The sequence below is a fragment of the Mobula birostris genome, chromosome 11, assembly GCF_030028105.1.
Source record: "Mobula birostris isolate sMobBir1 chromosome 11, sMobBir1.hap1, whole genome shotgun sequence".
Classification (NCBI taxonomy): domain Eukaryota; kingdom Metazoa; phylum Chordata; class Chondrichthyes; order Myliobatiformes; family Myliobatidae; genus Mobula; species Mobula birostris.
This window is the reverse complement of record NC_092380.1, coordinates 112,108,699-112,135,572: the sequence shown is the minus strand read 5'-3', so window position 1 is coordinate 112,135,572 and position 26,874 is coordinate 112,108,699. Positions and strand designations below refer to the sequence as shown.

The 26,874-nt window shown below is 45.4% G+C and overlaps 1 protein-coding gene across 3 annotated transcripts; it reads left to right on the top strand.

The window, feature by feature from the left end:
• The first annotated feature begins 251 nt into the window (after positions 1-251).
• LOC140205575 (ovochymase-2-like) lies at positions 252-25,991 on the top strand. Of its 3 annotated transcripts, none has more exons than XM_072273210.1 (11): positions 252-519; positions 1,441-1,541; positions 1,708-1,799; positions 9,578-9,750; positions 11,201-11,296; positions 14,231-14,382; positions 15,540-15,735; positions 17,703-17,735; positions 19,994-20,135; positions 20,533-20,672; positions 25,854-25,991. In XM_072273210.1, exons 1-11 carry the CDS (start codon positions 429-431, stop codon positions 25,907-25,909), a joined length of 1,272 nt encoding a protein of 423 aa, XP_072129311.1. In that variant the 5' UTR covers positions 252-428; the 3' UTR covers positions 25,910-25,991. The 3 variants fall into 3 exon arrangements, with proteins under 3 accessions (XP_072129311.1, XP_072129310.1, XP_072129312.1); XM_072273209.1 differs by having other exon boundaries at positions 1,438-1,541; XM_072273211.1 differs by lacking the exon at positions 17,703-17,735 and having other exon boundaries at positions 1,438-1,541.
• The last annotated feature ends 883 nt before the right edge of the window (positions 25,992-26,874 follow it).

The window sequence follows — 26,874 nt, the reverse complement described above, 5'->3', positions numbered from 1 at the left end:
GGTTGCTATGGACAAGTTGGCCACATGACTTGAAGTTCAATGTCCACCTCTGTTGTTGCTCTGACCCCACAGAGAAGAGAGACTGACGTCTGTTATCACTTCTGACCCCCAGGAATTCAAAGTGATTCACTGGGGCCGTGTAAAAATCAGTGATGTGATTTATATTCCCTCATGCAGCCTTTACAGTGAATCATCGCTCCAGTATAAACTCAGGCGAGAGTTCTTCACTCTTGAACAGTTGCAACCATCCTGGTTAAACAGTAACTGGGCAGTGGCAGTTGGTATCTCGGCTGTCCTCCACTTGGCTGGAGAACTGTACATCTCTTTCTGACTCTCTCTCTCTCCCTTCCGCTCTCTTGCTCTCTGCTTCTTTCTCTTTCTTGCTCTCCCCGTCTCCTGCTCCTCCTCTCTCTTGCACACTGACCACGATGCTGATGTTTCCTGCTAAGCTCTTCCTGCTTGTGGTAATGCTTCACGCCAGTGCTGGCACAGATTCGAAATCAATGCAGAATCCGAACGGTAAGCCTGAATTTACTTCTTTAATGATTTTCATAGTTAAAGAGAAGAGGTTGATTCTCCCTACAACGGTGCCTTCTAGGCATAGAGTTATAGACCAGTACGGCATAGAAACAGGTCTGTCAGTCCGTGCCAAAACATTTAAACTGCCCACTCCCGTCGACCTGCACCGGGACCAAATCCCTTCGTACCCCTGCCATACCTGTACCTATCCAAACCTCTCTTAAATGTTCAAATCAAGCTCGCATGCACTACTGGCGCCGGTAGCTTGTTCCACCCTCTCACGACCCTCTGAGTGAAGGAGTTTCCACTAAACCTTTCACCTTTCACCCTTAACCCATGACCTCTAGTTCTAGTCTCACCCAACCTCAGTGGAAAAAGTTTCTTTGCATGTACCCTACCTGTATTTCTCATAATTTTGTATACCTCTACCAAATCTCCCTTCAATCTACTACATTCTAGGGAGTAAAGTTCTAACCTGTTCAATCTTTCCCTGTAATTCAGGTCCTCCGGTTCTGGCAATATTCTTGTAAATTTTCTCTGAACTCTTTCAAACCTTTTTATATCTTTCCGGTAGGTATGTGGCCAAAACTACACATAATACTCCAAATTAGGCATCACCAGCATCTTATATAACTTCAACATAACATCCCAACTCCTGTACTCAGTACTTTGATTTGTGAAGGCCAATGTGCCAACAGCTTTCTTTACGGCCCTACCAAGCTGTGAGTATCTGTAGAGGGAAAGGAATGGTCGATGTTCTAGGTCAGGATTGGTTCCACTGCTGGTTCTAATGGGGCCGAGTCCAAATCTGAATGTTGACTATCCACTTCCCTCCACAGATGCTGCCTGACCCACTGAGTTCCTCCAGCAATTTTCTCTTTGCATGAAACTAACTTTCCTGTCTGTTTCTCATGCAAGCAGTGAAATGTGGCGCTGCTCCAGAGCGGGGAGGAGTCTGGAACAGGTTGCGGAAGCGGATTGTCGGAGGCAAGGAGTTCCAGCCTGGAGCGCACCCTTGGCAAGTAGGTGGGATTCGATCCACTAGTAGACCTTCTCAGCCCTAACTGTGACCCTAACCCAAAATGTCAACTGATCATTTCCTTCCATAGATGCTGCCTGACAGGCTGAGTTCCTTCAGGATTTTGTGTCGATCTTCTCACATTCAGTCACGTTCATCTTCTTTTGTAGGTGTCTTTGAAACGGCGTAAGAGGCATGTTTGTGGAGGGACGATCATCGGAGCAAAGTGGGTAATAACGGCTGCTCACTGCTTACGGGACAGGTACAGAACCAACGGGTGCCCTTTCGTCACTGGCTTGTTCTTCGAAACAGTCCATTTCTATCAATAAGTAACTCTGGATTTTTTTATTGCAATTCGTCCCTTCTTAATGTCCTGCTGCCCAGTCTCCGGGATATGGATCCACGTGCAGGATTCCCTAAAGGTTAACTTGCAGGTTGAGTCGGTGGTGAGGAAGGTAAAAGCAATGTTAGCATTCATTTTGTGAGGACGGAAGTGTAAGAACAAGGACATATTGCTGAGGTTTTATAAGGCGTTGGTCAGACTGTACTTGGAATGTTGAGAGCAGATATTTGACCCTTTATATAAGAAAAGATATGCAGGCATTGGACAGGGTCCAGAGGAGGTTCAGGAGAATGATTCTAGGAATGAAAGGGTTAATGTATGAGGTGTGTTTGGCTCTGTGTCTGTACTTGCTGGAGTTTAGAGGAATGGGGCGGGGTGGGAGGGAACTCATTGAAAGTTATTGAATATTGAAAGACCTAAACAAAGTGGACGTGGAGAGGATGTTTCCTGAAGTCAGGGAGCCTAGGACCAGAGGGCACAGCCTCAGAATAGAGGGACGTCCATTCAGAACAGAGATGAGGAGGAATTTCTTTAGCCAGAGAGTGGAGAATCTGTGGAATTCATTGCCACAGGTGGCTGTGTAGGCCAAGTCATAGAGTATATTTAAAGTGGATATTGATAGGTTCTTTGTTAGTCAGGATGTCAAAGATTATGGGGAGAAGGCAGGAGAACGGAATTGAGAGGGATAATAAATCAGCTATGATGGTATAGCGGAGCAGACGTTGGGTTCATTGGCCTAATTCTGTTCCTGTGTCTCATGGTCTTATGATCTTATATGTGTCCTGCCTGCCCGGTCAGTCTCTGGGATAGAGGTCCAATCTGCTCAGATTCTCCGGGGTTGGGGTTCTGCATTCCAAGTCAGTATCCTGGATATGGATCCTGCCTGCCTGGTATTTCTCTAGGATAGGGGTCCTTCCTGCCATGTCAGTCTCCAGTATAGGGGGCCTGCCTGCCCAGCCAATTACTGCTCTGCCTGATCATTCTCCGGGATAGAGGAGACTCTGGATGATACTAGCAGTATGCCAGAAGTTTGAGAGTGTGAGGGGGGCAGAAGTGTGTGAAGTTACCATTACTAGGGAGAAAGTTCTTGGGAAACTGAAAGGTCTGGAGGTAGATAAGTCACCTGGACCAGATGGTCTACACCCCAGGGTTCTGAAAGAGGTGGCTGAAGAGATTGTGAAGGCATTAGTCATGAACTTTCAAGAATGAATTGATTCTGGCATGGTTCCAGAGGAATGGAAAATTTCAAATGTCACACCACTTTTCAAGAAGGGGAAGAGACAGAAGAAAGGAAACTATGGGCCAGTTAGTCTGAACTCAGTGGTTGGGAAGATGTTGGAATCGATTATCAAGGATGTGATTTTGGGGTACTTGGAGGCACATGATAAAATTAGCCATAGTCAGCATGGTTTCCTCAAGGGAAAATCTTGCCTGACAAATCTGTTGGAATTCTTTGAAGAAATAACAAACAGGATAGACAAAGGAGAATTGGTGGATGTTGTGTATTTGGATTTTCAGAAGGCCTTTGACAAGGTGCCACACATGAGGTTGCTTAACAAGTTAAGAGCCCATGGTATTACAGGATGGGTAGATAGAGCATGGACAGAGCCTTGGCTGATTGGCAGCAAGCATAGAGTGGCAATAAAGGGAGTCTTTCTGGTAGGTTGCCAGTGACTAGTGGCGTTCCACAGGGATCTGTGTTGGGACGTATTTTTTTACGTTATACGTCAATGACTTGGATGACAGAATTGATGACTTTGTGGCCAAGTTTGCAGATGAAGCAAAAATAGGTGGAGGGGCAGGTAATTTTGAGGAAGTATAGACGCTGCAGTAGGACACAGATTAGGAGAATAGGCAAAAAAGTAACAGATGGAATACAGTGCTGGGAAGTGTATGGTTATGCACTTTTGTCGAAGAAATAAAAGTGACAACCATTTTCTAAATGGAGGAAAAATTCAAAAATCTGAGTTGCAAAAGTATTTGAGAATCCTTGTGCAGGATTTCCTAATGTTGATTTGCAGGTTGAGTCAGTGGTGAGGAAGGTGGATGCGGAGTTTGCATTCATTTCAAGAGGACTAGAATATAAAAGCAAGGATGTAATCAGCTCCACAATCTCTTTAGCCACCTCTTTCAGTACACCACCTGGTCCAGGTGACTTATCTACCTTCAGAGCTTTCAGTTTCCAAAGGGCCTTCTCTCTAGTTAGGGTAACTTCATACTCTACGTGCCCCCTGACACATGGAACTTCTACCATACTGCCAGTGTCCTTCACAGTAAAGACTGATACAAAAACTTATTCAGTTCATCTGCCACTTCATTATCTCCCTTTACTACCTTTTCAGCATTCTTTCCTGTGATACAATATTCACTCTTACCTCTCTTTTACACTGTATGTATCTGAAGAAACTTTTTCTGTCCCCTTTCATATTGTTGGCTAGTTTGCTGTTACAAAGGAAAAAGTGCTGGGCAAGCTGAAATGTCTTGAGGTGGATAAGTCACCTGGACCAGATGGACTACATCCCAGAGCCCTGAGAGAGGTTGCTGAAGAGATTGCGGATGCATTGGTCATGATCTTTCAAGAATCACTTGATTCTGGCATAGTCCCAGAGGACTGTAATATTGCAAGTTTCACTCCACTCTTTAAGAAGGGAGGAAGGCAAAAGAAAGGAAATTATAGACCAGTTAGCCTAATCTCAGTGGTTGGGAAAGTGTTGGAGTCCATTATAAAGGATAAGATTTCAGGGTATTTGGGGACTAATGATAAAATAAGTCAAAGTCAGCATGGTTTCTGTGAAAAGATATCTTGCCTGACAAAACTGTTAGAGTTCTTCGAGGAAGTAACAAGCAGGGTGGACAAAGGAGAGAAAGTTGACGTCATTTACTTGAATTTTCACAAGGTGTTTGATAAGGAACTACACATGAGGCTGCTTAACAAGACAAAATCCTATGGCATTACAAGAAAGATACTGCCATGGATAGAGGAATGGCTGACAAGCAGGAGGCAGTGAGTGGGAATAAAAGGGGCTTTTTCTGGTCGGCTGCCAGTGACTAGTGGTGTTCCTCAAGGGTCAGTATTGGGACTGTGACTTTTCACATTGTTTGTCAATGATTTGGAAAATGGAATTGATGGCTTTTGGGCAAAGTTTGCGGATGATACGAAGATAGGTAGAAGGGTAGGTAATGCTGAGGAAGCAATATGATTGCAGCAGGACTTAGACAAATTGGAAGAATGGGTAAAAAAGTGGCAGATGGAATACAGTATTGGGAAATGTATGATAACGCATTTTGGTAAAAGGAACATTAGTGTGGACTATTATCTAAATGGGGAGAAGTTTCAAACATCAGAGGTGCAGAGGGGCTTAGGAGTCCTCGTTATGATGCCCAGAGGGTTAATTTACAGATTGAGTCTGTGGTAAAGAAGGCAAATGCAATGTTGGCATTTGTTTGAAAGGAATAGATTATAAAAACAAGGAGATAATGCCAGGGCTTTAGAAGACGCTAGTCAGGTCGCACTTGGAGTATTGTCAGCAGTTTTGGGCCCCATATCTATGTGTTATTATTGGAGACAGTCCAGAGGGAGTTCATGAGGATGATTCCCGAATGAAGGAGTTAACATATGAGGAGCGTTTGGCAGCATTAAGTCTGTACTCACTGGAATATAGATGAATGCATGGGGATCTGATTGAAACCTACTGAATGTTGAAAAAACAAGATAGGGCAGATGTGGAGAGGATGTTTCCTATGGTGGGGGTATCTAGAATTAAAGGGCACAGCCTCAAAATTGAGGGGTGACTCTTTAGAACAGATGTAAGGAGGAATTTTTTTAGCCAAAGAGTAGTGAATCTGTGGAATGCTCTGCCACTGACTGTGGTGGAGGCCAAGTCCGTGGGTATATTTAAGGTGGAAGTTGATTGTTTCCTGATCAGTCAGGCAACAAAAGATACGGTGAGAAGGCAGATGTATGGGGTTGATTGGGATTTGGGATCAGCCATGATGGAATGGCGGAGCAGACTCGATGGGCTGAATGGCCTAATTCTGCTCCTGTGTCTTATGGTCCCTTCTGTACAGGTTCCGCCTTCCCTGGAAGAGAGCCCAATGATCCAAAAATCTTATGCCCTCCCTCCTGCACCAACTCCTTAGCCGCGCCTTAAACTCTATAATCTTCCTAGTTGCCCTCACTAGCACGTGGCACGTGCAGCAGTCCTGAGATCATAACCCTGGAGGTCCTGCCCTTTAATTTAGCACCTAACTCCACGAACTCCCTTACTTGTTCAGAGGCTTGTCACTCATCCTACCCATGTCATTTGTAGCTGCACAGACCATGACTTCTGGCTTATCACCCTCCCGCTTAAGAATGCCAAGGACTTGATCCGAGATATCCCGGACCCTGGCACCTGGGATGCAACATAGCTTCTGGGAAACTCATTCTCGCCCACAGAACCTCCTGTCCATTCATTCTTCTATCTATCGAATCCCCTATCACCACAGTGTGCCCATTCTCCCCCTTCCCTTCTGAGGCAGACTCAGTGGCAGAAACTTAACCTTCCCATTAGTATTCAAAGTGAGATAACCGTTATTCAGGTGAATGGCCACAGGGGTACTCATACTGGCTCCTTAACCGCTATCCCCTTCCTGACTGTCACCCAGTTTCCTGTGTCCTGCACCTTGGGTGTAACTATCTCTCTATGTGTCCTATCTATCACCCCTCAGCCTCCTGAATGATCCAGAGTTCATCCGGTTCCAGCTCCAACTCCTTCACGTGGTTTGTTAGAAACTGCAGCTGGATGCACTCCCTGCAGTTGTAGTCATCAGGGTCACTGGAGCTCTCCCTGCCTTCCCACATCCCACAAGAGGAGCATTTCGCTCTCCTGCCTGGCATCTCTACTGTCCTATCTTAGCAGATATAAAGAAGAGAAGGAAAAAAAACTTGAGCTTTTCTTTCCTTTGCTTTCTCTGAGTGAAGCTTCTCTTCGCTGTAGCCTCTGAAGCCCTAAGATCACCACTCTCACTATAGCAAAGTCCGCTGAGACGATGGCCACTGCAATTGACCCTGCCTTCCTTTAATTTGCTCTTACTCATCAATCCCAAACGCCGACTGGCCACTGTTCAAAGCTCTAATATTATTACCATTCAGCACAGGTTGTGGTCTTCTGGTTAGGAAGTTCAGGATCCAATTACCGAGGGAGGTACAGAGGCCCAGATTCTGTAGCTTATTGAGCAAGACTGTGGGAATGACGGCATTAAACCCTGAGCTATAGTCAACAAACAGCATCTTGACACAGGTGATCTAAGCTGTGTGAAGAACCATTGAGATTGCATCTATTGTGGCCATGGGCAAATTCCAGTGGGTTGAGGTTCTTGCTGAGGCTGGAGCTGATTATGGCCATGACCAACCTCTCAAAGCATTTCATCAGCATAGATGTGAGTGCTCCTGAATGATACTCATTCAGGCAGCTCACACGACTCTTCTCAGGCACTGGTATAATTGTTGCCACTTTGAAGCAGGTGGGAAATTCCAACTGTAGCAATGAGAGGTTGAAAATGTCCTTGAATACTCCCGCTAGTTGGTTGGCACAGGTTTTCAGAGCCTTACCAGGTACTCCATTGGGACCTTCCACCTTGCGAATGTTCACTCCCTTTAAAGACAGTCTCCAAGACGGGGATCACAGGGTCACCGGATGCAGCAGGGATCTTCACAGCTGTAGTTATGTTGTCCTTCTCAAAGTGGGTGTAGAAGGCGTTGAGTTCCTGTGGCAGTGAAGCATTGCTGCTATTCATGCTATCAGATTTTGCTTTGTAGGAAGTAATGACCTGCAAACCCTATCAGGATCGTTGTGCATCTGATGTCACCTCCAAACTCATTCAAAATTGTCTTTTCGCCCTTGAAATAGCCCTCCACAAATCATGCCTGGTTTTTTGGTACAGGCCTGGGTTGCCAGACTTGAATGCCACAGATCTAGCCTTCAGCAGACGATGTACCTCCTGGTTCATCCACGGCTTTTGGTTTGGGAATGTACAGCAAGTCTTTGTGGTCACACACTCATCCATACAGGTTTTAATGAAGTCGGTAACAACTGCAGCATACTCATCCACAGTTGAAGATGAATCCCTGAATACAGTCCAGTCCACCGATTCAAAGCAGTCCTGTAGGCGCTCCTGTGCTTCCCTTGTCCATACCTTCTTGGTCCTCACTGGTGCTGCAGTCTTCAGTCTCTGATATACTCAGGAGTTGAAGTACAGATGGGTGATCAGACTTCCCGAAGTGAGGGCATGGAATAGCACGGTAGGCATTCTTGATGGTGGTGTAACAATGGTCCAGTGCGTTGTTTCCTCTGGTATTGCAAGTGATCTGTTGATAATAATTATTTAGCGACTTTTCAAACTGGCCCCCAAAATGATGGTGAAGGTGTCAGGGTGTGCTGTTTCATACAAGTTGCTCAGATAATCTAGAGCTTGTTTGACATTAGCCTGAGGTGGAATGTACACTGCTACCAAAGTGATCGCAGAAATCTCCCACAGCAGGTAAAATGGACGGTGCTTAATTGCAAGATATTCCAGGTCTGCTGAGCAGAATTGGGATAACACTGATACATTTGTGCACCAAGAGGAGATGATCATGAGGAACTGATCATCACATGGTCCTAATGCCCCTCTGATGCAGCACCCTAGCTCTGAGATCTTCAGTTTTAGTTGCTAGAGACTGTAAGCTTGCCAGCAAGGTAGTCGGCATTGGTAGTCAAAAACCTTGTTTCCCTGATTGGCAGCCACATTTCCTTCGAGGAGTCCGATGAGAAGTAAGACCACAATTGCCATTGTTTCCATTGGTTTTAAGCAGCGATAGATTGTTCAATCGCATAAAAACATCTTTATTTACTGTACATACATTGGATTCTCAGCTGTATCTGGTGGAAACGGGAATATTTAATCATGCCCATTATGTTGTACAGCAAAGAGGTCGCCTGAAGGTGCCTGGGAACATTAGAGGTCAAAGTTGGAGGATGCCTCTTGGTCCTTTAGCCTCATTTCAACATGGCATTATTACAGCACCAGCAAGCTGGGTTCAATCCCATTTGTTTGCGTGGGTTTCCTCTGGGTTCTCTGGTTACCTCCCATATTCCACAACATACAGTTTAATGTTCCTGTGTGTTATGGTCTTTGGGTCTAATGTGCAGGTGATTGGCAGAATGTCGGGGGAGCTGATGAGCATCCAGTGTTGGGTGGTGGGGTGGAGGTGCGTCTCTCCCAAAGGTGATCCTTCCCTCCACCAACTCTCAGGTCACCCTTGGGGCAAGGTGTAGTACTGGCTTAGCGCCCCCCCCGCTGCCAGATCAGGACATGCCAAGCCATGGGAGCAGGTGGTGGCTGGTCATGGTACATATCACAAGTCCTGGTTATGCAACCACTGACACTAGGCAGACAATCTCTGAAGAGTATTGATAATGGCTGGGGTCACCCGTCTGCCCAGAAGAAGGTAATGGCAAACCACTGCTGTGGAAAAAATTGCCAACAGCAACCATGGTCATGGAAAGAGCATGATCACCCACGTCAAACATGACACATAATGATGATGATGTAAATGGGTGGTTGATGGTCAGCATTGATTCAAGGGCTTGTTTCCCTGCTGTCTGGCTCTAGATGTCTGATGAAGGGGTGTTTCTCTTGCACTGTTGCTCTTTGCTTATTCCCTCTGTACTCAGGAACATCCTGTCAGTATTGACGGTGACAGCAGGGGAGCATCATCTGAACAACATGGATAGTAAGGAGCAAACCCAGACTGTCAAACAGATCATTGCCCATCCCAAGTTCAAGTCTAACTACCCTGTGGAGTTTGATGTCGCTCTTCTGGAACTCAGTGGCAGCTTCACCTTTGGTAACTTCTGATGAAAAAATCTTTTATTTACAGAGTAACACAAAATATGCTGGAGAACTCAGTGGCCAAGCAGCATTCATGGAGGAAAATGAACAGCTGACCTTTCGGATGAGACCCCTCATCTGGATCGGAAACATTCCCCTCCATAGATGCTGCCTCATCCATTGAGTCCGTCCAACGCTTGGTGTGTTGCCTCACGTTCCAGCATCTGCCATCTCGTGTGTTTTACTTTACTTATTGACCTGTTTCCTTTGAGGATTTTTGTTCTAATGTATACATCCTCATGGCTTTGGTAGATCAAAATCAGAATCAAATTCTGAATCAGGTTTAGCATCACCAGCATAGGTTGTGAAAGTTATTGTTTTGTGGCAGCAGAAAATTACAATACATAATAATAAAAATATCTATAGGTTGCAAATAAGTATATACAGTCCTGTGCAAAAGTCTTAGGCACACACACACACACACATATATATAGCTAGGGTGCCTGACTTTTGCACAGTACTGTATTTATCAATGTGGAACAGAGATGAAGTTTGTAAATCTGGCTCGAGCAAAGGATACGCAGGCTCATCATCACTCACATATGTCAAGAATTTTTTTGTTCCAGCTGCACAATGCAATTACTACAGTACTGTGTACTGTGCAAAAGTCTTAGGCATTCTTGTGATACATATGTGTGTACCTAAGACTTTTGCACAATGGATTGGGGGCTGCCTTTTTTGAGCACCTTCACTCCATCTGCAAAGAGCAGAACTTCATGGTGGCAACTATTTAAATTCCTATCACCATTCCCATCTGACATGTCGGTTCATGGCCTCCTCGAATGCCATGATGAGGCCACTCTCAGGTTGAAGGAGAAATACCTCATACTCTGTATGTAGCCCAACTTGATGGCATGAACATCAACTTCTCTAACTTCCAGTAGTGTTTCCTCCTCTTCCCCCTTCGTCACTTCCACATTCTGGCCCTCTCTTACCTCTTCTTCTCACCTGTCTATTACTTTTCCCGATTCCCTTCCTCCTGCCCTTTTTTCCATGGTCCACTCACCTTTCTTATCAGATTCCTTCTTCTCCAGCCCTTTACCTTTTCTTCCTATCACCTCCCAGTTTCTTAATTCATCCTCCCTCCCCACCCACTTGGCTTCACTTATCACCTTCCAGCTTGTCCTCTTCCCCCCCCACCTTCTTATTCTGGCTTCTTCCTCCTTCCTTTCCAGTCCTGATGAAGGGTCTCGGCCCGGAACACCGACTGTTTATTAATTTCCATAGATGCTGCCTGACCTGTGGTGTCCTTCCAGCATTTCGTTTGTGTTACTTGGGTAATTAAGAGCAGACTAGTTTAACTAGTTGTGGGCTGAAGGGTCAGTCCCTGTGCTATGGTCTGGAGTCTGCACCCCATTTGGGAATTGCATCCCAGTAACTGTTGTGTCTGTGCTTTCCCATTCCAGATTCCCATGTTTATCCGGCCTGCCTTCCTGGAGTGAATGATACTTTTGAGACGGGAACCACCTGCACTGCCACTGGCTGGGGGCGTCTGTCTGAGAGTAAGGCCTAGTTTTGGGAAGTAGATGTGGCAGAGCCCAGGGTCTGAAGATCTAGACCTGTTGACTAAGAGGAGATCAGGAAATCCAGCCAGGATTCATTATGATTTCCTTGTGGACAACAGGTCTGTGTCTTTTTCTAGTGTTGTAATGTGCACACGCCACACCAGTATCTGATGGTAATTATCAGATTTTTTTTACTTTTACTTTAGCCCTTCAGCCCTTCTGGGGTACTGGCCACTGACAGCAGCTCGCCAGAGTCTTTCACCTCTGGGCAAAGATCCTTCCTCTCCCAGGGATGAGGTCTTTGGAGCTTCTGTTGGTGTTTTTATAGCTCTTTTTTTTTACACAGTGGGGTTTCTAGCCCCATGCCCAACCCTTCTCTTTTTGCAGTCATGGCAAAGTTAGATTGTCTCTCCTAAATTCCTCCCACATCTTGTCCATGAGTTTGGATTAGTTTCTTGAATCATCAGAGCCTGGGAGCAGCTTCACTCTCTCTGCTCAGCCCCAATCTATCATGACCCTGTCCAGTCCATCAAAGCTCTGGAGGGAAACAGGTGGTCCACGTTTCAGGTCGAGACCTTTCATAAGATGTAGGAGCAGAATTAGACAACCTGGCCCATTGAGTCTGCTCCACCATTCCATCATGGCTGATTTATTATCCCTCTCAACCCCATTCTCCCTGCCTTACTTATTTACTTATTGGGATGCAGCATGGAACATGGTAGGGGTTGATAGATTCTTGATTAGTCAGGGCATGAATGGTTAGAGGGAGAAGCAGGAGTCTGGGGCTGAGAGAGAAATGGATCAGCCTTTATGAAATGGCAGAGCAGACTCGATACACCAAGTGGCCTAATTCTGCTCCTGTAACTTATGGTCTTATGGAACAGGCCTCCCTGACACTTCAAGCCATGCCACCCAGCAACTCCTGATTTAACGCTAGCCTATTCACAGGCCAACTTACAATGGCTAATTAACCACATAACAGGTACATCTCTGAACTGTGGGAGGAAACCCACGCGGTCACGGGGAGAACATACAGACTCCTTACAGAGAGCCGCAGGAATTGAACCCGGGTCACTGGTACTGTACCACGACGTTACCACGCTACCCTTCTCCCTGTAACCACAATAATGACCGCCCTCCCCATACTTTTCTCTGATCACCTTAAAATTGCACCCCCTGTATTGGGCATTTCTGCTTTAGGAAAAAGTCCCTGGCTGTCCCCTTGATCTATGCCTCTTATCACCTTATACACCTCTATCGACTCTCCACTAATCCTCTTTCATTCCAAAGAGAAAAGCTTCAAAAAATTGCTTTCTAGTCATTTGGACCTGAAACGCTGATCGGTCGTCTCCCTCCACAGACCCTGTGCTGGATTCACTGCGTTGATACAGCACCTCGTGTGTTGCTCCAGATCCCTCATATCTCCCTTCAACCTTCACTGTTCCAGGGAGAGGAATACCTGCCTCTCCACCAAACCTTAGGTCTGAAATCCCTTTTCCATGGACCATTCTTCTCAGCCGCTGTAGTGATTCCTGCTTCACTCATTCAAGGAAATGTGCTTCAAAGTCTGAGCCAGCGTTAAATTTAATGTCTCTAGCAGCCCTTGAGAAGACCATAAGACCATATGACATACTGTATGAGCCGAATTAGGTCATTTGGCCCATTGAGTTTGCTCCGCCATTCTATCATGGCTAATTTATCATTTCTCTCAACCCCATTCTTCAGCCTTCTCCCTGTAACCTTTGACACCCTGACTAATCAAGAACCTATCAACTTCTGCTTTAGATATACTCAATGACTTGGCCTCCACAGCCGTCTGTGGCAATGAATTCTACAGATTCACCACCCTCTGGCTTAAGAAATTCCTCCTTATTTCTGTTCTAAACGCACGTCCCTCTATTCTGAGGCTGTACCCTCTGCCCTAGACTCCCTCACTATAGGAAACATCCTCTCCACATCCACTCTATTTTTGATAAATTTCAATGAGATCTTTCTCCCCCACCACCGTTCTTCTAAACTCCAGCAAGTACAGACCCAGAACCATCAAATGCTCCTTGTACGTTAACCCTTTGATATCCCAGAATTATTCCGGACTTGCCTTCTTGAACCACTGCAGTCCTTGCAATTTCCTGTTAGGGAGGGAGTTCTATGATTTTGTCTTAGCGACCGTGAAGGTCTCTACTTGCTCCTAATAAACATGCGTCTACGTTTATTCCATCTCTTGTCCCACCTGCATACCCCAGTGTTAGCCCCACATGCGTCAGATCAGCCGTCATCATCCCTGTACCAAAGAACGCTACACCTACAGTACTGAACGACAATCATCCAGTGGCACTGACACCAATTGTAATGAAGTGCTTTATGGACATTCAATGCATCTACGTACAGTACATACGCTATTTATTGTGTTTTTTATTATTGCGTTCTTTATCTTATTGTGTTTTTCTATCTGCTGCAGCGGATCCAGATAAAGAATTATTTTGTTCTCCTTTACACTTGTGTGCTGGAAGTGAAATTAGGGTGGTGGGTTGGAGATAAGGAGGTGTAAGGCCCTCCTTCCTTCCACTAGCCTGCAGGTCACCCTTGGGCAAGATGTAGCACCCGCTTAGACCCCCCACTGATCAGGGTCAATTGAAGCCCTGGCAGAGGTGGCGGATGGTCGTATAAGGAGCTGGTGCACAAGTCCTGGTTATGTGACCACTGACACCAGGCAGACAATCTCTGAAGAGTATTGATCATGGCTGGGGTCATCCATCTTGTAAAGACACTGCCCAGAAGAAGGCAATGGCAAACCACTTCGGTGGCAAACTTTGCCAAGAACAATCATAGTCATGGAAAGACCATGATCATCCACGTTAGACAACATGGTGTGTATGAATGAAGGAAAGACTGGAAATGACTGAATTCTTGAATCTCTGTGCTGTCCACTAGGTGGGAAGTTATCGAACACTCCGCGGGAAGTTGAGCTTCCCATCGTAGACCTTCAGAGCTGCTTAAAGTTGATTAAACCGATAATAAAACAGTTCAAGGGCAATACACTTCTCTGCGCAGGGCTCCCCGGTGGGGGAAGGGATGCCTGTCAGGTAAGGAGGAGAATAAAGGAAGGATTACATTTATCTAGCATCCTGCATGTTGTCCTAAAGCCAGCAAGCTGCTACTGAGCTGCCCTGGCTGGAGGAAACAATTCAGCCAGCTGGGCGGCACATCGTGTTTAACACACCTTTTATAGCACAAACATGGGCTCAATTCCCGCTGCTGTCTTTACGGAGTTTGTACGTTCTCCCTGTGTCCATGTGGGTTTCTTCTCGTTGCTCTGGTTTTCCACAGTCCAAAGGCAGACGGTCGGTAGGTTAACTGGTCATTGTAAATTGTCCTGTAATTAGGCTAGGATTAAATCGGAGGATTGCTGGGTGGCGTGGCTTGAAGGGCTGGGAAGGCCAATTTCACACTGTATCTCAATAAATAAATAATTAAAGATCCCACAAAGAGCAATGAGGTAAAGCTTAAGTTCATAATGAAATGTAGAAGCTAAATAGTATCACACAGTCCAGGCCCTTCAGCCCACAATATTGTGCTGACAGTTTAACCTATTCTAAGATCAATCTAACTCTTCTCTTATATATAACGCACCATTTTTCTATCATCCATGTGCCTATCTAAGAATCTCTTAAATATCCCTAGTGTATCTAGCTGTACCATTACTCTCCATGCAAAAGCAAAAATCTGACCTACCTCCTATACTTTTCTCCAAACACTTTAAAATTATGCCCCCTCTTATAAGCCATTTCCACTTTTCCCGTCTACTCTACCTTTGCCTCCTATCATCTTGTACGCTTCTATCACGTCACCTCCCATCCTCCTTGGCTACAAAGAGAAAAGCCCTAGCTCTTTCAGCCTACCACCATAAGACATACTCTGTAATCCAGGCAGCATCCCAGGAAATCTCCTCTGTACTTCCTCTGACGCTTCCACATCCTTCCGATAATGAGGTGACCAGAACTGAACACAATATTCCAATGGTGGTCTAACCGCTTTTATAGAGCTGCAACATTACCTCATGGCTCTTGAATTCTAATAAAGGAAGGATCTTTGATGGGCTACACCTTGGCAGACTGAAAGACTGGCCCAGGGTAGAGGACTCCGGCAAGCTGCCTCTGCCCTGGTAGGGGCGATGGGCTTAAGGACATAAGTAATTGTGCTATTCCTGTGATTTGACACGTCTCTACTTTTCTTTCTGGAGGGTGATTCCGGAGGCCCCCTGGTGTGCTGGAGTGACAGAGGGGCTTGGACCCTGGCCGGAATCTCCTCATGGGGCATGGGCTGTGGTCGTGGCTGGAAGGATAACAGGAGGAAATCATTCACAAAGAGAGGGACCCCCAGCGTCTTCACCAACGTGAGGTCCGTGATACTGTGGATTCAGCAGACCACGAACAGCGGTATGGAACTGAGGTCACTGTAACTCACTGGGATTGGCTCAACATCTCGAAGCAATGGGTTTGGATAGGGCAGCTCCTTAGAGCTGAAGTGCTCTCACTAACGTGATTGGCTACATCCACTTTACTTAAAGTTCAAAGTTCAAAGTAACTCTGTGGTTAATGTTCTGCTGTGAGTTAATTATTTTTGTTTACACAATTTTTTTCTTTTTTCACACATAGGGTGTTTGACAGTTTTTGTCGTTTGAGTGTTTTTCAGCGGGTTCTATCATGTTTCTTTGTTTTGTGGCTGCCTGCAAGAAAACAAATCTTAAGGTTGTGTACTGTGTACATACTTTGATAATAAATGTACTGTGGAATGTAAATTTATTATGTAATTACATAAGTATCTCCATATACAACCCTGAGATTAATTTTCATTGTGGGCATTCACAGAAAATGGAAAGAAACACAATAGAATCAATGAAAATCTGCACATGGCAGAAACTGACAAATAATCAATGTACAAAAATCAGCGAGCTGAGCAAATCCATAAAAAATAAGCAATAAATATCAAGAACATGAGTCATAGAGTCATTAAAAGTAAGTCTCTAGGTTGTGGAATCAGTTCAGTGTTGGGGTGAGTGAAGTTATCCCATCTGATTCAAGAGCCTGATAGTTGAGGGATAGTAACTGCCCCTGAACCTGGTGGTGAGGGTCCTGAGGCTCCTGTACTACCTTCCCGTTGGCAGCAATGAGAAGCGATCAGGGCCCAGGTGGTGGGGGTCCTGGATGATGGACGCTGCTTTCCTGTGACAGTGCTCCTTGTAAATGTGATCAATGGTGGGGAGAGCTTTTCCTGTGATTGACTGGGCTGTATCTACATATAATACAAAACCTGGACCATACCGGGAAGTACGGTGGTGTAGCTGGTAGCATAATGCTATTACAGCGCCAGTGACCTGGCTTCAATTCTGACTATTGTCTGCAAGGAGTGTGTACGTTCTCCCCAACGCAGTCCGGAGATGTGCTGGTGGCAACCTACAAGTGTCATCACACTTCCAGCGCCAGCCTGGCCTGCCCAGAACTTATTAACCCTAATCGATGTGTCTTCAGAATGTGGGAGGAAATCGGAGCACCTAGTCACGGAAAGAACGGGCAAATTCCTTACGGACAGTGGTAGGAATTGAACCCGTGTCGCTGGTACTGTGAAGTGTTATGCAAACCACTACACTACGGCGCCTTGCCAAGGATTTACCATCCGCTCTCACTGTGCATCACTCACCACTATTCTGCCTCTTCGATACCTTCTTGTCCCTTTGTCTCCTTGCCTCTTTCCCACATATACAGTACCGCCTTCAAATTGTTCCTTACTGAGCCCTCTAACCCCTCTCTCAGTGAATGATGCTGTTAAACTGAATTTATTTATTTAATTTAGAGATAGTATAGATCAGGCCCTTCCGGCTCAACGAATTACCCCTACCCTATCTGATGTCTTTTGCTGGTGGGGGGGGGGTGGTGTTCATTGTCTTGCTGCTGCCTTTGTATGAGATAGGGGCTTAGAGGTCTTTGAGGTCCTAACATTTTAACTGTCCTTCATTCTTTGGGACACTCCTCTGTTTTCATGGATGTTTGTGAAGGAAAAGAATTTCAGGATGTATATTGTAGACATTTCTCTGACATTAAATGCACCTATGGAAACCCTATCCATGCAACAATTTACAGTGAACAATTAACTACTTGAGGGAACAAGAGCACCCGGAGGAAAGCCATAGGGAGAAGGTACAAACTCCTTATAGACAGTGCCAGAGTTGAACTCCAAACTCGATACCAAAGTTGTGAAAGCACCATAATAACCGCGACACTACCCTGGTGGTCCCCAGATGTTTCTCACACCTTTACCCTCACCTTGTAATCCCTCCTCAATCATTGTATGCAAAGTCAAGTTGACATGGCACAGCAGGACTGAACGTGTGTACCTTGTATTGCAGAATTAATACGGCACAGCAGATCAATCTTACCAGGTATGTTAAGCTATTGATTTTGCTCATAAATTTAGAACCACTTTCCCAAAACCATTTGAGATTATGTGTATGAGCATTCCGATCAGTATCTGATAACAACAGAATAGGAACGGTCCTTCAGTCTGGTGTAATGTGCTTTCAGGCTTTTGTATCTTCTGCCCAGCAGCAGAGAAAATGTTTTGAGTGGGATGGATCCTTGATGATACTGCTTCACCATGGCAGCGAGAAGTGTCAATGGAGGGCAGATCGGATTGTGGTGATGTACTGGGCTGTGATATGTCTGTATAAGTTGGTGAGGGTCTTTGGGCATAAGACAAATTTTCCCAGCCTTCTGAAGAAGTAAAAGCACAATTGAGCTTTCTTGGCAGTGGTTGGATGAGGGCAAATTGTTGGCGATGTACACCTAGGAACTTGAAGCTCTCAACTGTCTCCACCTCAGTGCCACTGGTAGAGACAGAGCTGCCTGCTCAAGTCAGAATCATAATCAGGTACAATATCGCTGGCATAAGTTGTGAAATTTGTCATCTTTATAAATATAAAATAGTTAAACTGAATAATACAAAAATAGAAATAAAAAGTAGTGAAGTAATGTTCACGGGTTCATTGTCCATTCAGAAATCTGATGGTGGGGGAGAGGAAGCTGTTCCTGCATCATTCAGTGTGTGTCTTCAGGCTCCTGTACCTCCTCCCTGATGTTAGCAATGAGAACAATGTATGGCTTGGGTGATGGTGGTCCTTGATGATGGATGCTGCCTTTTTGAAGCACTGTTCCTCAAAGATGTTCTGGATGCTACAAAGGCTATTGTCCATGATGGGGTTGACTAAGTTACAACTCTCTGCAGCTTATTTCAATCCCGTGCAGTAGCCCCCTCCTCCCAATACCAGACAGTGATGCAGCCAGTCAGAATAGTACATCTGTAGAAATTTGTGAGTGTTTTTGGTGACGTACCAAAATCTCCTGAAGTATAGCCACTGCCTTGCCTTCTTTGCAGCTGCATTGAGATGTTGGGTCCGCGTTAGGTCCTCAGAGTTATTGACACCCAGGCACTTGAAATCGCTCACTCTTTCCACTTCTGATCCCTCTATGACCAGTTCCTGTCTTTTGCTGATAAAATATTATAAAAATCATTCAGAAAGTAATAATAAAATAATAATATAAAAAATTAATCTGGAAATCGATCCAGAATTGCAAGCCAGTGCTCGATCTCTATTCATCAGTGTAATTTGGAATTAGGTACCAGAGTTGGAATCCTTTTGTTGAAGACACATTGTGTATCAGGGTTGATTGAATTATTTGCTTGTTAAGTTGTTGAGAGAAAATGTAGGAGATTCTTAGATAGGCACATGGATGATAGAAATATGGAGGGTTATGTGGGAGGGAAGGGTTAGATTGATCATAGCACAAGTTAAATGGTCAGCTGTGTTTTTGGAACACGGTTGAGTGGAAATTGGTTGCTGAGTTTTCTGCATTACAGGAATGAATGCATTTCAAAAACACTTCATTGGAGGTACTTTGGAATATCCCAGAGGTTGTGAAAGTGTTGTACTTTCAGAGCACAGAACGTAGAACATTCCGGTACAGTAAAAACCCTTTCCAAAGTACCTCCAATGAAGTGCTTTTGAGGCTCATTCAGTCCTGTAGTGTAGGAAACTCAGCAACCAATTTCCACTCAGCCGTGTTCCAAAAGGCAGAGCATTCAATTTGTTAGTAGGAAAGAAGCCAAATGCAATGTTAGCATTTGTTTCTAGAGGACTAGACTATATAAAAACAGATGTAATGCCCAGGCTTCCCAAGGTGTTGGTCAGACCACACTCAGAGTATTGTGAACAGTTTTGTGTATTTCTGTATGTGTGTGTGTGTGTGTTTGTCTGTGTGTATCACTGTGTATCTGTGTTTGTCTGTGTGTGTCGCTGTGTACCTGTGTGTGTTTGTCTGTGTGTGTCACTGTGTGTCTGTGTGTGTCACTGTGTATCTCTGTATGTATGTGTGTGCCTGTTTCTGTCTAAGTAGACGTGTCTGTGTGCACGTGTGTCTCTGTGTCCGTGTGTCTCTGTGTCCGTGTGTGTGTGTGTGTGTGTGTGTGTGTGTGTGTGCGCACGCCCGCCCGCGCGTGTCTATTTTTGTGTGCCTGCGTCTATGTTTCTTTCTATTTGTGTGTGTGTGTGAGATCTGCTTTGGAAAGAGCCATTTAACCCTCCTACGGGGCTGTGAAGGCGTAGCACATGCGCCTGTGACCTTACGTTTGTTTCTCGAATAGGGGCAGATCTGCAGAGTCCAGAGGACATGCGGCCTTCGGCAGACTTGCTCAAGATGGTTAACTTTTCCACTGGATGTACCAATGTGATTTTGATGGGATCTCAGGGGGAGATCCGATCACCTGGTTACATTACCGAACCAAGGTATGATCCGGCACTGACACATAAAACAACCCACAATGCTGTGCCGCACCCTTAACCTACCCTATGATCAATCTAACTCTTCCCTTTGACATCGACCTCCATTTTTATATCATCCGTGTATCTATCTAAGAGTCTTTTAAATGTTCCAAATATGTTTGCCTCTACCACCACCCCTGGCAGTGCGTTCCGCACACTCATCACTCACTGTGTAAAACAAAACTTACTCCGGGGATCTCCATACTTTCCTCCACTCACTCTAAAATTATGCCCCATCGTATTAGCTGTTGCACCTTGGGAAAATGTCTCTGGCTGTCCTCTTGACCTATAGTTGTGGATTCAGTTCAGAGCAATTGTGAATGAAGTTATCCATGCTGGCTTTTGCATTCCTGTGTCGCAGTTGCTTGTGGAGGATTGTCGCACCGAAGAACAGGGTTATTAAACTTGAGGTTAAAGCTTTTAACAGCAGTCTGGATGGCGAAGAGTGCAGGATTTCTCTCTCCGTCTTCGATGGTGCAACTCTCGCCCAAAACTTGAAGGGTAAGTCCTGCTGGAGAAATAGCATCTAACTCCAGCTTGCCCAGGTGGGGTTAAAGTCTTTGAGCCACACAGAGCCATGCCACCCTGAACTCCGAAAGATAGATGAATCTGGGTGGGAAAAGTGACAGAGGCTGGAAAATGTTAAGACCCTAAGATATAGGAGAGGAATTAGTCCATTTGGCTCATCGAGTCTGCTCCGCCATTCAATCATGGCTGACCCTTTTTTTCCCCATTTCCCAGCCTTCTCCCTGTAACCTTTGATGCCATATCCCATCAAGAACATATCAATCTCTCCCTTAAATACACCCAATGACCTGGCCTCCACAGCTGCCTGTGGTAACAAATTCCACAAATTCACCACTCCCTGGCTTAAGGAATTTCTCCCCATCTCTCTTTTAAATGGGCGCCCCTCTATCCTGACATTGTGCCCTCTTGTCCTAGATGCCCCCGCCATGGGAAACACCCTTTCCACATCTACTCTGTCTAGGTCTTTTAACATTAGAAATGTTTCAATGAGATCCCCCCTCATCCTTCTAAATTCCAACGACTACAGACCCAGAGCCATCAAACGTTTCTCCAATGATAACCCTTTCATTCCTGGAATCATCCTTGTGAACCTCCTCTGAACCCTCTCCATTGCCAGCACATTATTTCTTATTATTTCTTAGATAAGGAGCACAAAACTGTTCACAATACTGAAGGTGAGGCCTCACCCGTGCCTTATACAGCATCAGCATCACATCCCTGCTCTTGTATTCTAGACCTCTTGAAATGAATGCTAACATGGCATTTGCCTTCCTCACCACTGTTTCAACCTGCAAGTTAACCTTTAGGGTGTTCTGCACAAGGACTCCCAAGTCCCTTTGCATCTCAGAATTTTGGATTTTCTCCCCATTCAGAAAATAGCTCCAACATTTATTTCTACTACTAAAGTGCATGACCATGCGTTTTCCAACTTTTTACTTCATTTTCCACTTTCGTGCCTGTTCTCCTAATCAGTCTAGGTCCTTCTGCAGCCTACCTGTTTCCTCAACACTAACTGCCCCTCCACCAATCTTTGTATCAGCTGTAAAATTGGCACTTCATCTAAATCATTGATATGCAGCAGAAAAAGAAGTGGTCCCAACACTGACCCCTGCAGAACACCACTAGTCACTGGCAGCCAACCAGAAAAGGATCCTTTTATTCCCACTCACTGCCTTCTTCCAATCAGCCAGTGTTCCTTCCATGCGAATAACTTTCCTGTAATACCATGGGCTCTTAACTTGGTAAGCAGCCTCATGTGTGGCACCTTGTCAAAGACCTTCTGAAAATCCAAATACACAACATCCACTGCATCTATCCTTTGTGTAATCTTCTCAAAGCATTCCAACAAGTGTCAGGCAAGATTTTCCCTTAAGGAAACCATGCTGACTTTGTCCTATCTTGTCCTGTGTCACTGCGTACTCCAAGACCTCATCCTTAACAATTGACTTCTCCATATTTCCAACTTCTGAAGTCAGGCTAACTGGTCCATAATTTCCTTTCTGCTGCCTTCCTCCTTGCAGCTTTTTGAGCAGCTATTCCCTTGTAATAGTAACTGCACTCATTTCTCTTCCCTCACACCCTTCAACATCTGACATGCTGCAAATGTTTTCCACAGTGGAGACTGATGCAAAATACTCATATATTTAATCTGCCATTTCCTTTCCTGGTCGTAATCATTTCTCTTGCCTAATTTTCTAGCAGTCCTATATCCACTCTCATCACGCTTTTATTTTTTTACATACTTGAAAAAGCTTTTACTATCCATTTGATATCATTTGCTAGCTTATTTCATATCCCATCTTTTCCCTTCGAATGATACTTTTAGTTGCTCTCTGTAGGTTTTTAAAAACTCCCAATCGTCTACCTTCCCGCTAATTTTTGCTTTGTTGTATGCCCTCTCTTTTGTTTTTACATTAGCTTTGACTTCCCTTGTCAGCCACGGTTGTACTATTTTGCTATTTGAGTATTTCTTTGATTTTGAAATACATCTATCCTGCACCTTCCTCATTTCCCCAGAAACTCGCTCCATTGCTGCTCTGCTGTCATCCCTGCCAGCAGCTCCTTCCAATTTACTTTGGCCAACTCCTCCCTCATACCACTGTAATTTCCCTTACTCCACCGAAATACTGCTACATCGGACGTTACTTTCTCCCTATCAAATTTCAAGTTGAACTTCATCATGTTGTGATCACTGCCTCTTATGGGTTCTTTTACCTTAAGCTCCCTAATCACCTCCTGTTCATTACATAACACCCAATCTTATGTAGCTGATCCCCTTGTCAGCCCAACGACAAACGGCTCTAAAAAGCCATCTTGTATGCATTCAGCAAACTCACTGTCCTGAGATCCATTTCTAACCTGATTTTCCTAATTGACCTGCAAGTTAAAATCTCCCATGACTATCATAACATTTCCCTTTTGACTCGCCTTTTCTATTTCCTGTTGTAATCTGTAGTCCACATCCCAGCTACTGTTGGGAGGCCTGTATATAACTTGCATCAACGTCCTTTTACCCTTGCAGTTTCTTAACTCAACCCATAGGATTCAACATCTTCTGATCCTATATCACATCTTTCTACTGATTTGATGCCATTCTTTACCAGCAGAGCTACACCACTCCCTCTGCCTATCTTCCCATCCCTCCGATACAATGTGTAAACTTGGACATTCAGCTTCCAACTACAACTGTTCAGCCATGATTCAGTGATGGCCACAAAATCATAGCTGACAATCTGTGACGATGAGTGGGTCCGGGTACGGAGAGTGATAGACAGATGCAGGAGGGGAGAGTGGGAACAGTGACAGAGGCTGGGAGGTGATGAGTGGAGGTGACAAAGGGCTGCAGATGATGGAATCTAATAGGAGAGGAAAATGGAGAATAGAATAAAGGGAGAGATTTGGGGAGGGAAGAGCAAAGCAGTGTGTAGTGTGTAACAGAGGGACCGGCGTGTAGTGTGTAATAGAGGGAGCAGTGTGTAGTTGTAATAGTGGGAGCAGTGTGTAGTGTGTAATAGAGGGGAGCGGTGTGTGGTGTGTAATAGAGGGAGCAGTGTGTAATGTGTATTAGAGGGGATCGACGTGTAGTGTGTAACAGAGGGAGCAGTGTGTAGTGTATAATAGAGGGATTAGTGTGTAATGTGTAATAGAGGGGAGCGGTGTGTGGTGTGTAATAGAGGGAGCAGTGTGTAATGTGTATTAGAGGGGATCGACGTGTAGTGTGTAACAGAGGGAGCAGTGTGTAGTGTATAATAGAGGGATTAGTGTGTAATGTGTAATAGAGGGGAGCGGTGTGTGGTGTGTAATAGAGGGAGCAGTGTGTAATGTGTATTAGAGGGGATCGACGTGTAGTGTGTAACAGAGGGAGCAGTGTGTAGTGTATAATAGAGGGATTAGTGTGTAATGTGTAATAGAGGGGAGCGGTGTGTGGTGTGTAATAGAGGGAGCAGTGTGTAATGTGTATTAGAGGGGATCGACGTGTAGTGTGTAACAGAGGGAGCAGTGTGTAGTGTATAATAGAGGGATTAGTGTGTAATGTGTAATAGAGGGAGCGGTGTGTAGTGTGTAATAGAGGGATTAGTGTGTAATGTGTAATAGAGGGAGCGGTGTGTAGTGTGTAATAGAGGGAGCAGTGTGTAATGTGAAACAGAGGGAGCGGTGTGAGACTTCAGGCTCCTGTGCTTCCTGCTGATGGTAGCTGTGAGGTGGGTGCATGGCCTGCTGGTGGGGATCCTTGGTGATGGATTCAGTGCTGGTGGGGAGGGATGCACCCATGATGCATCAGGCTTAGTCCACCACTCTCTTGGCAATTTTGTATCTTCCTGTGTATTCAAATTGCCACACGGTTGGCGCATCACATTACAGTGACAGCTGTAAGATTGGTGTTCACTCCCCTCCGCTCCCCGTGACCTCATGGGTTTCCTCCGGTTTCTCTGGTTTCCTCCCACATTCCTAAAAGGCGTATGGTTAGCGTTAGTAAGTTGTGGGTATGCTAAGATGGATGGCCTGGATGGAGGGATCTTTGATCATGGATGTTGCTTTCTTGAGGCAGTATCTCCTGGAGATTCTACTGATGGTGGTGAGGGATGTGCCTGTGATAAACTGGGCTGTCCACCTCTCTGCAACTTCTTATGCTCCTCTGCATTCGAACTGCCATGCCAGACCATGATATAACCAGTTTTATGCTTTGTGTAGTGATCTAGGATATGGGATAAGAGTGAGGGAGTGAGTCTGATCCATTGGCCTCCAGTTGGAGAAGCAACACCTCATATTCTGTCTGGGTAGCCTCCAAGCTGATTTCTCCAACTTCTGGTACTTTTTCCCCACTCCCTATCTCTTTTTCTTTTTTCACCGTTCTGGTTCCCCTCTCACCCCTTCTCTTCTCATCTCCCTCTGGTTCCCCTCTCACCCCTTCCCTCACCTCCTCCTCACCTCCCTCTGGTTCCCCTCTCACCCCTTCCCTCACCTCCTCCTCACCTCCCTCTGGTTCCCCTCTCACCCCTTCCTTCACCTCCTCATCACCTCTCTCTAGTTCCCCTCTCACCCCTTCTCTTCTCCTCACCTCTCTCTAGTTCCCCTCTCACCCCTTCCCTCACCTCTCCATCACCTCCCTCTGGTTCCCCTCTCATCCCTTCCCTCACCTCCCCATCACCTGCCTCTGGTTCCTCTCTTACCTCTTCTCATCTCGTTACCTTGCCCACAGCCTCTGTCTGGTGCCACTCCTCTTTCCCTTTCTCCCGCGATCCACTCTCCTTTCCTATCAGATTCCTTCTTCTTCAGCCCTTTTCCTCTTCCTCCTATCACCTCCCAGCTTCTTACTTCATCCTCCCTCCCCCACCGGCCCATCTTACTCCAACCCGGTTTCACCTGCCACCTGCCACCTGCCACCTGCCACCTGCCACCTGCCAGTTAGTACTCCCTTCCCTCTCCCCACCTTCTTATTCTGGTCTCTTCGCCCTTCCTTTCCAGTCATGGTGACGGGGCTCAGTCTGAAGTATCGAAGGTTTATTCATTTCCATAGATACTGCTTGACCTGCCGAGTTCCTCCAGCATTTTGTGTGTTGGTAAGGAAGAGGGGTTTGGATGCAGTGCTCTGATCCATTGGCCTCCTTCTCTGCTGTACAGTTTTATCAAACTCATATTTCTTGTTTCTTCCAGCGACACTGTGTGCGGCCGACTTGCTCCCCCAATTTGGTCCAGTGGCTCAGCATTAACTGTGGAGTTCATTGTCAGATCCAACAGTACTTCTGGTGGTATCTGGCTGGTTTACACCACCCAACAGCCAAAGAACAGTCGGCAATCTCTGGCGTGAGGGATGTGCTGCCAAAGAGAATGTAGGGCCTGCAATTCACATCTGAGACAGGCCATTCAGCCCCTCTATTCCAGCCTACATACAGGGCTGTTCCGTTTCCATCCAGCTCCTCCTGTGTTTATCCAGCTTCCCTTTACACCCACTTTTTCCACTCTCCTCGAGCTCTTCCCCTGCCCTCCCACCACGTTCAGTGTCTCTTTTGTGAAACTGAACCATTCTAGTTCACTTTGTCTCAGGATAGATTCTGCAGAATGAAGTTACTCTCCAAGACCATTCAACCAAACCTTCTAGACCCACCCAGCATAGGAAATTGACATTTGAAACTATATTTTTAGACATGGAAGCAGAATTAGGCTATTTGGCCCATCAAGTCTGCTCCGTCATTCTATCAAGGCTGATTTGTTTTCCCCTTCAACCTCATTCTCCGCTTTTTCCCAGTAACCTATGACAGTCTGACTAATCAAGAAACTATAATCCAGCTTATATATACCCAATGAAGTGGTCTCCATGGCCTTCTGTGGCAAAGAATTCCACAGATTCACTACCCAAAGCTGTGCAGAACAATCAAAGCTAAATCAAATCGATTTCTAGGCACAGTAATAATTTTATAGTTTAAATTTACTTATCCATAAGTCAGGGTAGGTCTATTGTCTCTGCCTGCTGCTGCCTCACTGAACACATGTCCTCCTATCTCGATTCCATTCTACTCCCCTTGGTTCAGACCCTTCTCACCTACACCCACAACACTTCAAAGGCTCTCAATCTCCTTCGTAACTTTCAATTCCCTGTCCCTGACTGATTAATTTTCACCATAGATATTCAGTCCCTATACACTTCTATTCGCCATCAAGAATGCCTCAAAGCTCT